The 13,640-nt window shown below is 54.8% G+C and overlaps 1 protein-coding gene across 14 annotated transcripts in view; it reads left to right on the top strand.

Moving 5' to 3' along the window:
- The window catches only part of SCRIB (scribble planar cell polarity protein), a 107,400-nt gene extending 94,668 nt beyond the window's left edge, over positions 1 to 12,732 (top strand). For 10 of the 14 annotated variants that reach the window (XM_053952415.1, XM_053952373.1, XM_053952386.1 and 7 more), the window contains 6 exons: positions 254 to 418; positions 1,118 to 1,257; positions 1,721 to 1,758; positions 3,489 to 3,563; positions 5,175 to 5,226; positions 10,544 to 12,732. In XM_053952415.1, the coding sequence (XP_053808390.1) occupies positions 254 to 418; positions 1,118 to 1,257; positions 1,721 to 1,758; positions 3,489 to 3,563; positions 5,175 to 5,226; positions 10,544 to 10,704 (631 nt within the window). In that variant the 3' untranslated portion in view covers positions 10,705 to 12,732. The remainder of the gene's footprint in view (positions 1 to 253; positions 419 to 1,117; positions 1,258 to 1,720; positions 1,759 to 3,488; positions 3,564 to 5,174; positions 5,227 to 10,543) is intronic. The other 4 variants (XM_053952406.1, XM_053952424.1, XM_053952384.1 and 1 more) reach the window with 3 other exon arrangements.
- Positions 12,733 to 13,640: the final 908 nt, after the last annotated feature.

Consider the following 13,640-nt stretch of genomic DNA (forward strand, 5'->3'; position numbering starts at 1 on the left):
GATGGGCACAATCCCAGACTGCCCCCAGGGGTTCCTGCTGCCTCAGCAGTGGCCAGGGTTGGGTGGGATCAGATCCGGGACCAGTGTAGCCCAGGCTGCCCCTGTGTCAGACCCATATTTCCCCTCCCCAGGGTACGTTCCTGTATCTGTTTCTTTCTTTTCCTGTTCTTGTCTGCTGCAATGTTCATCACCATCATCTCTTCCTCTCCCTCCTCCTCCTTCTCCTCCTCCTTCTCCTGCTGCTCCTCCTCAGATCCTCAGCTCTTGAAGACAGTGTTAAACAGTACGAGCAGGACCTGGCCAGGAGGCTGTACCAGTCCCGGCAGTGGGCTCCTGCTCCCGGGGCCAGGCCAGCTCACATGGCTAGCCCAGTGCAGAGCCACGCCTCGAGAATCCCTGGGTCAGGAGGCCAATCCAGGTGTGCACTGCCCCTCCCCACAGCTGCATGCTCCTGTCTGTGTCCCTGTGCCCCACTGGGGCCTCCTGGGGCAGGAGGACGTGGGAGTGGTCCCTGGTGTCCACTGCCCAGAGAACAAGGGGGGATGCTGGGGCTGTCTGATGGGGAGAAAGGAACAGACTTCTCTGAGGGCTGGACCCACTTTTTCACAGCTCTGTCACAGAATCCCAGTGGGGTTGGAAGGTACCTTAAAGATCACCCAGTTCCACGCCCTGCCACGGGCAGGGACACCTTCCACCAGACCAGGGTGCTCAAGAGCCCCATCCAGCCTGGCCTTCCATGATCTCCTGCTGGCTGAGGAGGGTTCAGGTGCAGCACACGGAGCACAGAGGAGAATAAAGCCCCCAAGGACTGATCCTGCTCGTGTGATCCTTGCAGTTTTGTCCCCAGTTTGGGTCACTGTCCTGTTGTGTGGCACTCTGGGGCTGCCCGCAGCTTCTCAGTGTGTTGATCCATAGCTTCAGGCTCTGTGTGTTTGACACATGTGGTCCCATGTGTGTTTTGGGATGGCAGCCAGCCCAGCTGTCCTCCTGCCTGCCTCGGGGACCCTCGGGGCTTTGTTCCACCCACCTGTGCTCAGCCCACCTGTGTGCACACGGGTAGCGCCTGTCCCCTCACCAGCACTGATGGCTTCTCCTCCCCACCCCGTTCCTGAGGCAGGATGAAATCCCTGGAGCAGGATGCTCTCAAAGCCCAGATGGTCATTGCCAAGTCCAAGGAGGGGAAGAAGCGCAGCACGCTGGAGCAGCTGGCAGAGTCGCCCTCGCCTGCGCCGACGCCGTCACCGACACCGCTGGAAGGTACAGAACAGCTGGTGCTGCAGGGAACAGGCAGGGCTGTGGGGGGCAATTCCCTCCTTCCAGCTGGCTGGAAGGTACAGAGCAGCTGCTGCTGCAGGGGACAGGCAGGGCTCCTGGAGCTCAGCTTGCTCCCAGGCAGGGCTGTGGGGAGCAACTCCCTCCTTCCACCCAGCTGGAAAGTCCTTGGGGGCACATGGGGACAGCACAGGGATGGGGCTCAGCTGTAGGACATGTGACAGCACCTGGGGCAGAGCTGAGGTTCCAGGGAACAGGGTGGGAACACAGCCACATCCTGATTTTCTGAAAAAGCAGTGAAGGGGTGTTTGTTGGGAGGGCAGAAGGCAGGGCCTGCCCTCGGCGTGGTGTCACCACTCTGACATGCTGCTGAGGAAGGAGCTGGCTGGGGGGTGACTGTCACACAGCCAGCTTGTCACTAACTGTGCTCTTCTGTCACCTCCTGCAGATTGCAGCCCCAGGAACGTCACCTCCCCAGGAAGACTGGTATGATGTTCTCCTGCTTGCTTTTGTCACCTTCCCTAAATCCTGGGGTTCCCTGGTTTCTCAGCTGTGCTGGGAGCTGCGGGTCCCCACTCAGTCCTTGAGCCAGCCTGGCTGCATGGTGCACAGAAGGGTGAGGGGTCAGTGGGTCAAATTTGGCCAAACTCCTGGCCAGAGGCACCCCCCTTTATTGCAGCTCCCAGGGGACATCTGCTTTCTGTTCCCTATTTTATGATATCATCCTTTCCATGGTTCTTCACCTCCTCCTTCAGAAAGTTTTCCACCAGGTTCAGAAAGCCTTTCCCCAGGTTCAGAAAGCCTTTCTCCATGCTCAGAAAGCCTTTCCCCAGTTCAGAAAGCCTTTCCCCAGGTTCAGAAAACCTTTCCCTGGTTCTGAAAACTTTTCCCAGGTTCAGAAAGCCTTTCCCCAGTTCAGAAAGCCTTTCCCTGGTTCAGAAAGCCTTTCCCTGGTTCAGAAAGCCTTTCCCCGGTTCAGAAGGCCTTTCCCCGGTTCAGAAGGCCTTTCCCTGGTTCAGAAAGCCTTTCCCTGGTTCAGAAAGCCTTTCCCCGGTTCAGAAGGCCTTTCCCCGGTTCAGAAGGCCTTTCCCTGGTTCAGAAAGCCTTTCCCTGGTTCAGAAAGCCTTTCCCTAGGTTCAGAAAGCCTTTCCCTAGGTTCAGAAAGCCTTTCCCTGGTTCAGAAAGCCTTTCCCCATGCTCAGAAGGCCTTTCCCTGGTTCAGAAGGCCTTTCCCCGGTTCAGAAGGCCTTTCCCTGGTTCAGAAAGCCTTTCCCTGGTTCAGAAAGCCTTTCCCTGGTTCAGAAAGCCTTTCCCTAGGTTCAGAAAGCCTTTCCCTGGTTCAGAAAGCCTTTCCCTAGGTTCAGAAAGCCTTTCCCTGGTTCAGAAAGCCTTTCCCCAGTTCAGAAGGCCTTTCCCCAGTTCAGAAGGCCTTTCCCTGGTTCAGAAAGCCTTTCCCTGGTTCAGAAAGCCTTTCCCCAGTTCAGAAGGCCTTTCCCCAGTTCAGAAGGCCTTTCCCTGGTTCAGAAAGCCTTTCCCCATGCTCAGAAGGCCTTTCCCTGGTTCAGAAAGCCTTTCCCTGGTTCAGAAAGCCTTTCCCTGGTTCAGAAAGCCTTTCCCCATGCTCAGAAGGCCTTTCCCTGGTTCAGAAAGCCATTCACTTCACTTCAGGGACTTTGGCCATGCATTTCCTCGAGAGCACAAGGCCGACCTTCAGCTGCAATCAGCATTTTCCTTTTGTTAGCCCTGAGTAAATGCCATGGGCCATTGTTGCACAGCACTGAAGGAGCTGGTGGGACAGACCAGGGCAAGCAGGGGGGAGCAGCAGCAGAGAGGGAGCCTTGTCCTGCCAGGTCACCCACAACACTGCCCTGGGTTGAAATTCTGACTCTGCTCTGGCTATCAGAAGTCTTGCCATGAATTTCCCCCCAAAACCAGCTTTCCTACCTGACTTGGTGTGCACTAGCATTTCAATGGAGCACGTGGTGTTTCCCCTGTGACTCCAAACCCCTGTCCTGCCACCAGGAGAGCTCCTGGGGCAGTGTCCAGGGATGCCCCACATCCCAGGCTCTGTCCAGGCGCTCCTGCCTCTCCCTGAGGATGTCCCTCTGCTTCTGCTGGGATCTCTGCTTAGATTGCTCAGCTTGCTGCTGCCTCTCCATCCCTTCTTCTCCCTCACTCTCTCTTCTCTGTTTCTTCCCTTCTGCTGTCCCTTCTAGTCACTGTCTGAAAAGAAGTTTGACTACCGGGAATTTGCTGCTATTCCTTCCTCCAAACCTGTTTACGAAATCCAGGTATAAACTGCATGCTGAGCCACCTCTGGATAGCTCAGGGCTTGGTTTGGTGGAAGAGCTGAGGCTGAGGGATTTGGAGAAGCCCTCTGCAGAGGGCTGTGCAGGGGCAGTGACACCAGTCTTGCTGAAAACTGAGGGTTTTTTGGAGGCTTCAGCCAAGAGGAATTAGGAAAAAGTTGGTCCAGATGGTTTTAAAATAAATGACAAAAGCTTTGCAGATAGAAAACATCTGCATCTTCACCAGAATGGCTCCTGAAATATTTTTAAGTGAAAGATGAGAACTAAAGGGAAGAAAAAGTTACAGAAATGATGGCTAGCAAATGGCAAATTGGAGCAGATGTGAACTTCCAGCTGGGCTGTGCCTGGTGTCCTGCCTGAGGAGCAGCTGGATGCCTGTTCTCAAGCTGTAGTTCTGCTGGCAGTGAGCTGTGGAGTCAACACCTGGTTCTGAGAGTGAAAGCCATGGTGAGGTGCTTCTCCTTCCTCAAATGGGCTGGTTTAAGCTGTTTAGTCATGGATTGCCAGCTCTGGAGGTGATCCTGACCCCTGGCCCCTGCTCTGGGGGCCACTGGAGCCAATCTGGTAGGGCTGGGAGCTGTAACTGCCTGGGTCAGTCAGTCCCTGATGGCATTTGTGACAGCTGAATTGAGCAGATACCTTGTGTCTGAACGCTTTTAGGTGGGTTTTTTAGTTTTTTATACAGACCATGAAGCAGATTCCATGTGTGGAGAGCCAGCAAGCACTGCCACACTGGGCTTCACCTCACTGTGGGGACACAAAGGTGTGCCACTCCAGACAGGCTGGCTGTCAGGATTCTCAGGCAGTTTTGCTTTACTTGGTGTCTGTTCTTCACTGGCTCCTGTCCCTTGTGGTATTGCTCTGCTCCTGGAAGTCATTCCTCATTTTCCTGGAGTGCCTTCCTTTGGGATGTGTCCCCCTCCAGTTCTGTCCCACACGAGTTGGGGTTCTGGCTGCTTGAGCCCTGTGGCAGCTCCAGACCCCCCAGATTTCCCCAGGTGCAGCACTGGCTCTGCATACAGCTGAGAAGTCTGCACCTCCAAATCCTCAGGCAATTGTCTGTGGGCCTCTCTGGGTGCAATAGTTCACAGAATCCTGGGATGGTTTGGGTTTGGAGGGACCTTAAATCCCATCCCATTCCACCCTGTGGCATGGGCAAGGACCCCTTCCATTGTCCCAGGCCAAGCCGCATCCAGCCTGGCCTTGGGCACTGCCAGGGATCCAGGGGCAGCCACAGCTGCTCTGGGCACCCTGTGCCAGGGCCTGCCCACCCACAGGGAAAGATTTCTCTCTCATATCCAACACAAATCTCCCCTCTTTCAGCTTAAAGCCTTTTTCTTCCCTCTTCACACTTTGTGCGTTGTGTTTCTTCCTCCCCCTCCTGCACACAGGCCAGGCAGTGGGTGCTTGAGCCAGGCACGAGGGATTCCAGCTGGAGTCTCTGTGGCAGTGTCCCCTCTGTGGCAGTGTCCCTGCTGGGCAGTGTCCCCTCTGGGCACTGTCCCCACTGGGCACTGTCCCCTCTGTGGGCCATGGGAAGGTGCAGGGAGGCATCCCTGGGCACAGGTGTTACATTTCCCATTTCTCTTGCAGTCCCCTGATGCAGCTGATGACCTCAGACACGTGGATGACCGGAGTAACTCAGGTGAGCCCCAGCCCAGGGAGTCCTGGCTCACTCCCTGCTCTGCTCTGGAGGGTTCCCCTTGCCTTGGAACCACCCTGAGGACCTTACTTTCTGTTGCCTGAAGCAATGTCATGTTTTGTCTGTTCTAGAATGACAGCTCCGTGCTCACTGCATTCATTTTGGGTAGGATATTTGCATCATTTTCAGTGATGACTAATTTTCCCAGTGTGCTGTGTTGCAAGCATGCCTGGTTTTCTCCAGTTTTGTGTCCTGGGTAGAGTGGCAGTAGGATGTGGCAGGGAAGTTTTTGGCCTCTGTCACCTGCTGCAGGTGCTGCCCTGTGCCCCTTTTGCTGGAACAGGGAATTGTGCAGGTAAATTCATCCGAGGCATGCTCCTGGGTCGTGGCCATCTCAGTCAGCAGGAGTTAAAGGTGTGCAGCTGGGTCTCCAGGCTGTCAGCTGGGCTGTGTCTGCCTGTCCCCACCTGTAACAGACAGCTGAGACTCACCCAGCTGGTTCCAAGGGCTGCAGCATGGAGCTGGGCAGAGCCTGCCTGCTCTGTGGCCTCCTGCTGCCTCTAACAGTTGGTGCTGGTTTGCTTCTACCCTTTTTGCATGTTTCACCCCTTTACTTAAAAAAAAAAATCCCAGTTCCTTTTATCTTGCCAAATTCCTCTGAGTCCAGGCTGCATCCCAGACAGCTGACCCAGGGCTGAGCTGTTTCCAGGAGGAGGTTCTGCTGCAGGACTCTACTCAAACTTTCCTGAGAACAGGATCTGTTCTTCATCCCTCAGAGTCATCCTCTAAGCTCTGGGTTATTCTCTTGAGGTTGTTTGTTCAGGCAGTGCAGGGATCTGAGAGGTCAGGGAAGGTCTGGGGAATAGCAGCTGCTGCTTAGGGCATCCAGAGCTCACTGTTGCCTGTCACTGCTCTGTTAGGCCCTCAAATGGGATGAAAGCCAGAAAGAAAAGAGTGCTGCTCATCCAGAGACCCAGCCCTCAGTCCTTAAGTAATGCTTAAATCACCTGTGATGTGTGTGAGGCACACAGACAAGAAGCAGGTTTGTCCCACATCATCTGGAAAGGATGGAGGTGAGGATGCAGTCAGCTCTCCTAGCATGGGACCAAGCTCTCCTGGCTTTTCCAGAGCCCCCCATCCCATCTCACTCTCCCAGGCAGTGCAGCATTCCAGCCAGCATAATCAGAATTGTCCTGGATGATGGAATTATGGCTTTCTGACTCACAGCAATTCTGAAACTTTGTGCTAGCAAACCATTACATCAGGAACTCAGAGGAAAGTGTTGGCATCTCACTCCTCCCAGCACACCCTTGTCCTCTTGCCCATGCAGAAACAGTTCTTCCATTTTCTGGTCTGACTTCATGGTCATCATCTCTTAAATGGATTTAAAAACCTTTATTCCAAGGTTTCCATGAGGCCCTGGAGCTACTGAACTGCAGAACAGCATTTTCAGGATGGAACCAAGCAGCGTTCCCTTTGTTGTGGCATGACTTTTTCAGATCACCTGGAGACTTTTGCTTCCCAGCCCTGTAACCCTCAGGTTCCAGAAACTCCCCTGATGACTGTGTGCTGCTCCTGTTACTGGAAAGCTGCTCATGGAATGTGAGGAGCTGCTTTTCCCCTGTGCTCCTTGCCCACCTGGGCTGTCTGCTGTTGGCAGCAGCTGCCACAGGAAGGGTGCCTCCCCATCCTGCACCTGATTGGTAACGAACTCTTGGGTAATGAACTCTGCAGCTCTGACACTCAGGAGCCAAACATGTTCTCTCTGCCCTCCCATGGCTTTAATTTATCCCTGTCCAGCCTCTTCAGCCACATCACTGCTCTGAAGATCATCCTGTTCTTCTCCAGACTTGCATTTCACAGGTTCTTTCCCACCAAAATGCCAACATTTTACACAACTGGAATCTCTGGGTTCATACCAGTGGCAGTGGCTGTGCTTTCCTCCAGTGGTTCCGTTTTCTCTCAGGATGGGAGATGTGAGTGAGGCCTGTACTGGTTCAGGATACACCAGGATCCTGTTTGGCTGGAAGTTGGTTCTTAGGGTAAGACCATAAGAAACAGGGAAAATGAGCTTGCATAGATGAAGACTCTGCATTTTCTGGGCTCACCTATTGGGTGGGCATGTCTTGAACCAGGTGTTGTGTCTGCATCAGCAATGGAATGGGCCTCTGTAAAACTGCCCAGATAATTTTAATCTTCCATGGAGTGTTGTGATCTCATGTTCCACAATGAGGCATTTTATTTTCTTTAATTTTTTCTTGATAACTTCCTTGTGCCTTCTGGGGTGCAGTGAGTGACTGTGTCTCACTGCTCTGTCTGTAACAGCCACATCAGCCACTGGAGCAGCAGTTCCCTTCTTTCTGGGCTGGCAAATCCTGCTTTCTCTTGGTGGGAATAATTCCCACACTCATCTGGACATTTTTATTTCATCAGTGTCTAAGGTGCAGGAGGGGGACCAGGACTGCCTGCAGTTTGTGAATTGTGAATATTCTGAATTTTCTTCTCCCACCTTTTCCAGTACTTAAACCTCAAAGTGAAATGGCATTGCTGGGAAGCTGCCAGTGCACACAGGGATCTCTGCCAGTGCCTAGAGAGCCATCACCTCATTCAAGGATGGTGCATTTCTTTTATGCAATCAGGATTCTATTCCTTTCACTGAGCTTAAACGTCCTCCAGTAGTGTAAAAATGAACTTACTGTATCAGCACAAGACTCTGGCTGAGCTGGGGTGTGATGGGAGCCACTGGGAGTGCCAGAAAAGGACACAAAAGAAGAAATGCACAAAGTAGCTCCTTCCAGAATTACTCCAGGCTGCACCAGTCAGTGGGTTTGCAATTTCTAAGACAGAGGCTTTGATTTTAGAGTTCTTTCTTTCTTGAATCTATTCACATCTGCAGTAAATTGCCCCTTCCATGTCATTTTACCCCTCAGCTGTATGGAACATGAGGCACTTTGTTTATAATTGAGCTTCATTTGACTCCCTGCTACAGCTTGGTGGCATCAGTAGTCTCTTCTGATACAGCCTTCCTCACTCCTCCTCCTCATTTGCAAGATACTGACCCAGGTGCAACTCCTGGCTGCTGGGTCCTGTGGCAGCACCTCCTGCCCTTTTCCTGCAGGATAACACAGCCCCTTCCTGCCCTTTTCCCATGGGATAACACAGCCCCTTCCTGCCCTTTTCCTGGGGATAACACAGCCCCTTCCTGCCCTTTTCCTGGGGGTAACACAGCCCCTTCCTGCCCTTTTCCCATGGGATAACACAGCCCCTTCCTGCCCTTTTCCTGGGGGTAACACAGCCCCTTCCTGCCCTTTTCCTGGGGGTAACACAGCCCCTTCCTGCCCTTTTCCCATGGGATAACACAGCCCCTTCCTGCCCTTTTCCCATGGGATAACACAGCCCCTTCCTGCCCTTTTCCTGGGGGTAACACAGCCCCTTCCTGTCCTTTTCCTGGGGGATAACACAGCCCCTTCCTGCCCTTTTCCTGGGGGATAACACAGCCCCTTCCTGCCCTTTTCCTGTGGGTAACACAGCCCCTTCCTGCCCTTTTCCTGTGGGTAACACAGCCCCTTCCTGCCCTTTTCCTGGGGGATAACACAGCCTCTTCCTGCCCTTTTCCTGGGAGACAACACAGCCCCTTTCTGCCCTTTTCCCATGGGATAACACAGCCCCTTCCTGCCCTTCCTGTTTTCAGCAGAGCTTTTCTCAGGGCACAACCCAAATGTTTTTAAAGCCTAGTGTGCTGTGTGGGGATCACTAAAGCTGCATGTTTGGGGGTCCTTTGGCCTAGAGGGTCTAAAAGGACTGGCTTCTCTCTGAGCCATGGGATCTCCTCCCCCACCCACCCAGGCTGGATTTTTATCTTCATGTGCCCTTGTGTTGCTTTTTCACCTGTGTGCCTTGTCTGAGGATCAGTCACCTGCTGGCAAAGCCCAGCCTTCTCTGAAGGGGCTGCCCAGGCTGGGAGTGTTCAGCCTACACAAGAGAAGCTCTGGGGAGCCTAAAGGGGCTCTAAGAGAGCTGGAGAGGAACTTTTCACCTGGGCCTGGAGTGACAGGACAAGGGGGAATGGCTTCCCCCTGCCAGAGGCCTGCCATGGAGCAGAGGGTGGGACACTGGCACAGCTCAGCAGACTGAGCCTTTTGGCTGACAGACCTTCATGGATTTCTCTGCTTGAGGGTCTCTGCTGCATCCAAAGGCTTCAGAGAGACTTCCCAGGAACCCATTTGCACTTGAAGCTTCCCAGGAACCCATTTGCACTTGATTGCCTTCGAACAGATACTAGGGTGGTTGAATATCCCCCCCACCCGCCCCAAGGGCCAAGGCTTGTGAATGTGAGGCTGCTCCCATCTGTCTGTGGGGACCTCATCCCCTCAGGATGTCACCTGTCCCTGGTCAGGAATGTCACCTGTCTCTGCAGGCCTGACCTGTGAGCTCTGGTCAGTTCCTCAGAGCTCTCGGGTGCAGCTCCCTGCATCCAGCTGGACATGACACAGGGGTGACCCTCACTTCATTGCCCCATCGTTCCCATTCCAACACCTGAGGCACAGCAGCTCCTACCGTGTCTCTGTGGTGCCCCTAAGTTTAAAGCCCTCCTGGCCAGCTGGGCCAGTGACCAAAGACTCTTCTCCCCCTCTGTGACAGAGGGACCCCTGCAGACCCGGGTCAGGGTGGATCCCTGCTCTGGAGAGCAGAAGCATTTCAGGACACTTGGTGTTCCATACAGCCTGGCACTTGAGTCATGTTCAGTGAACGATGGGTGTTACAGGCAGGGGTCTCCTCACACATGGCTCTTCCTTCCCAGCACTCACTGGTCCCTACATGAGCTGCAGGCCACCAGGAAGTTCTGGGCAGGGGGTTACTGTGAGTGACTGAGACCAGTGCTGTCCCAAATCCAGCACCTGGGAATACCCTGGAACACTCTCTGGAAGTGTTCCAGGCCAGGTTGAACAGGGCTTGGAGCTACCTGGGATAGTGGAAGGTGTCCCTGCCTGTGGCAGGGGGTGGGATGGGATGAGCTTTAAGGTTCTTTCCTACACAAACCATTCTGTCATCCTATGATAGCCTTGACATCTGCATTAATTGTGCCAGCTGTGTGCTGCCAGAGTCACAGCATGGTTTGGCTGGGAAGGGACTTTTCAGACCACCCAGTCCCACCCCTGCCCTGAGCAGGGACACCTTCCCTCAGACCGGGTTGCTGCGAGCCACAGCTCCTCTGGGCAGCCTGTGCCTCTCCCCCTCCCAGGGAAGGATTTCTTCTCAGGATCTTCCCTGACTTAACCCAAAGCTTTGTCTTCAGATCCAACACCTCTTGTCGTTGCAGTTCCCCGGGAGCAGGACGGGCAGCCAGAGGAGGAGGACACACTGGGAACGGGGGATCCATCAGCAGCAGCTCCCTCAGCCCTGGAGGACATGGCCCTGTACAGCAGCAAGCGGAAGCTCCGGCACAGCCGGCGCAGCCTGGAGACCGCTGTCCCCACATAGGTGACCCGACACGCCTGGGCAATGGACTGGCCTGGCACAGCCCTTCGGGAGCTCCAGGGACAGCAGCAGGCTGCCCCCCTGCCTACAGACTCTGGATGGGACCGAGCTCCCCGTGAGCCCTGTGGCCAACTGACTCCTCTGGGGCTGTGAACCGCCCTCGTTCCTCACCCAACAGTGCACTGGGGCACATCCCAAAACTGGGACAACACTGGACTGACTGCTGGCAGATGGAGAGGAAGGGTGGCCAGGACAGTGGGCAGCTTTTTAGCCTGTAAATATTGTGTGTGGGGAAGAGTAGGACAGGAAGAATGTAGGAGTGTGAGAGTGTGTTGGGCTCCAGCTGTTACTGCCTCAACTTGGGTTTTGTAGTGGTTAAAAGGAGCTTCTCCTCTGGTGGGAATCAGGAGGAAGGTCTAGCCTGCCTTTACTCCTATTTAATTTCCAGTCTTTTGCCAAAAAGCATCTCCTCCCACCTCCTGCACTGTGTCACCTCACTTCCTTTTGGGAGTGTTTGGGAATGGGAAGCTTGGAGGCAAAAAGAAGGAAAAAAAAAAGAAAAAAACCCATCAGAATTCCAGCAAAGTGCCTCCCTCTGCCACTGGCACTCTGTGCTCAAGGAAAACAGAGCCAGCTCTCTGCCACCTGCCTCTGTCCTGGGACACTGCTCCTGCTGGGGCTTTGTGCTGCCCTGGGACAGCTCCCTCCCTGGATGGGCACGTCCCCCTTTGTCACCACGGCGGGAGCCACTCCAGAGCACACGAGTGCAGGAGTCTGTCTCCTGTGGCACTGGGGCTGACCTGGTCAGCTGGGGCAGGACTGGGACAGAGCTGACAGCCAGAGCAGGGGTGTAGGGGGTGTGTGACAGTGGGACAGCAGTGGGAGCAGGACAGGGGACAGGACACGGTGGGAGGTGTGACAGCAGGTACCTTAGTGGGTAGAGTTCAGGATCTGGGGATGGGTAGAATGTGGAGTTGCTGGGGTCAGGTTGGGAGTTAGAGGATCCTACACATGGAGATGCTGGTGGGGAGTCCACAGTGTCCACGCTGGCTGTAGGGTGGGGTGGGATGTCACGGGGTGCCTGGTGTGGTGTGGGCTGGCGGGGAAGCACCAGGAGCACCACGGAGCAGGATGGGGCTGGCCTGTGCCTTGCAATAACCACACAGTTCCACTTTGCCAGCTCATTGGCTTCAGGCCCCTTCCCATGGAGGGCAGGGAAAATGCACGTTTGCCCACACAAGAGGGGAAAAAGGAAAATGAGGAATGAGTGGGGGTGTGAGCCCTGGTTTCCACATGTGGAACAAGGGCTGTGAGCAGTTTCTGAATCATGTGAGCTCTGCAGATGTGGAGGTCACAGCTGCTGCTCCCAACTCTGCCATCAGCCTCTGCTGCCACTAGTGAGGGGAAACAGCCCTTTTCTTTTTCTTTTTTTTATCACTGCCTCTCACCGTGAGGAGGGTCCGAGCTCGGCACAATCCCGTTCCCTGTCCATTGGTGCTCTCTGACTCCCCAGTAAGACCAGGGTTGGACCTTGAGCCTCACAGTGGCTGGGCACTGACAGGCACATCTGCTTGTACATTTGCTGAAGGAAAGAGCTGGATGCAGTTTTTTGGGCGCAGTCTCTTAGCTGAGCCTGTCCTTTCATGCCAAAATCCAGCGGATCATTTTAACTGACTCTGTATGTTTTGATTTTACAGACTTGTGAAGGGGAACTCTGATAATCTCACGCTGCAGCTGCAGCTGCCTCCATCATCAGCAATTTGAGCTTTTCCTTTTTAAATCTAATTTTAGCATTTGCTTTTTAACAAGAGCAGTTTTGGAAACAATCCTGGCTGGGTTTTGGTGACTAACTTGTGATTCTTCTCTCCTTTCCCTGTGCGGTACCTGGTGCCAGGCTCTGGATTCTCTCCCGTTCTCTCCCAAGAGACTCCGAGGGAAAATTAGCGCATCAAGACTGTAACTAGTGAAATTTGTACAACCAAAGAAATCTATTTTGTGGTTCGAGGATAATAAAGTTTACTTTACATTTTAGAGCCTTTAGTTACAGTGGTTTGCCCTGTGTCAAGTCTGCAGTTTCAGTATCAGCACTTTGCTGGTGGTCGTTATTCACTCCATGATCCAGCAGAGACGTTCCTGGTGTTCCTGCTTTTGGGAGCAGGAATTAATGCACACCCCAGCTACTGCCAGCTGAGAATATCAATATTCAGGGATGGGGAAAAAAAAAAACAATATGAAACACAGTGATACCAGCAAGATCTTCAGTCTCTTGGCTTTCCTTATTTGGCTGTGTTAAAAACAAACAAACAAAAAGCTCCAGCGCTATTTTGTTTATATTATTGAAGTTTTTAAAAATAGACGAGCCCAGAGCCGCAGCCGTGCGGGACCTCCCACGGCACAGCCCCCGCTGCCACCACCGCGCGTCTGCTTCGCCACCTCCGGGCCCCGGGCAAGGCCGCCTCCCTGCTCGGCTCCTTCTGTCCCGGTGCCTCCCGCCTCCGTGTGCACCCGCCGTGCCGGTGGGTGAGCCGCAGCTCCCGGAGGGCAGAAAGGGACCGGCGGGGCCGAGGGGCCGGCGGCACCGGCCGCGTGTGGCCGAACAACGGCGGCCGCGTGTCCGCCACCGGTCCGGGCCGGGAGCGGAACCCAGAGCGGCGGCACCGGCGGGGATTGGCCGGGCCGGGCCGGGATCCAGAGCGGCGGCGGCACCGGCGGGGTTTGGCCGGGCCGGGATCCAGAGCGGCGGCGGCACCGGCGGGGATTGGCCGGGCCGGGCCGGGATCCAGAGCGGCGGCGGCACCGGCGGGGATTGGCCGGGCCGGGATCCAGAGCGGCGGCGGCACCGGCGGGGTTTGGCCGGGCCGGGATCCAGAGCGGCGGCGGCACCGGCGGGGTTTGGCCGGGCCGGGCCGGGATCCAGAGCGGCGGCGGCACCGGCGGGG

Source organism: Vidua chalybeata, chromosome 1, assembly GCF_026979565.1.
Source record: "Vidua chalybeata isolate OUT-0048 chromosome 1, bVidCha1 merged haplotype, whole genome shotgun sequence".
NCBI classification, from domain to species: Eukaryota; Metazoa; Chordata; class Aves; order Passeriformes; family Viduidae; genus Vidua; species Vidua chalybeata.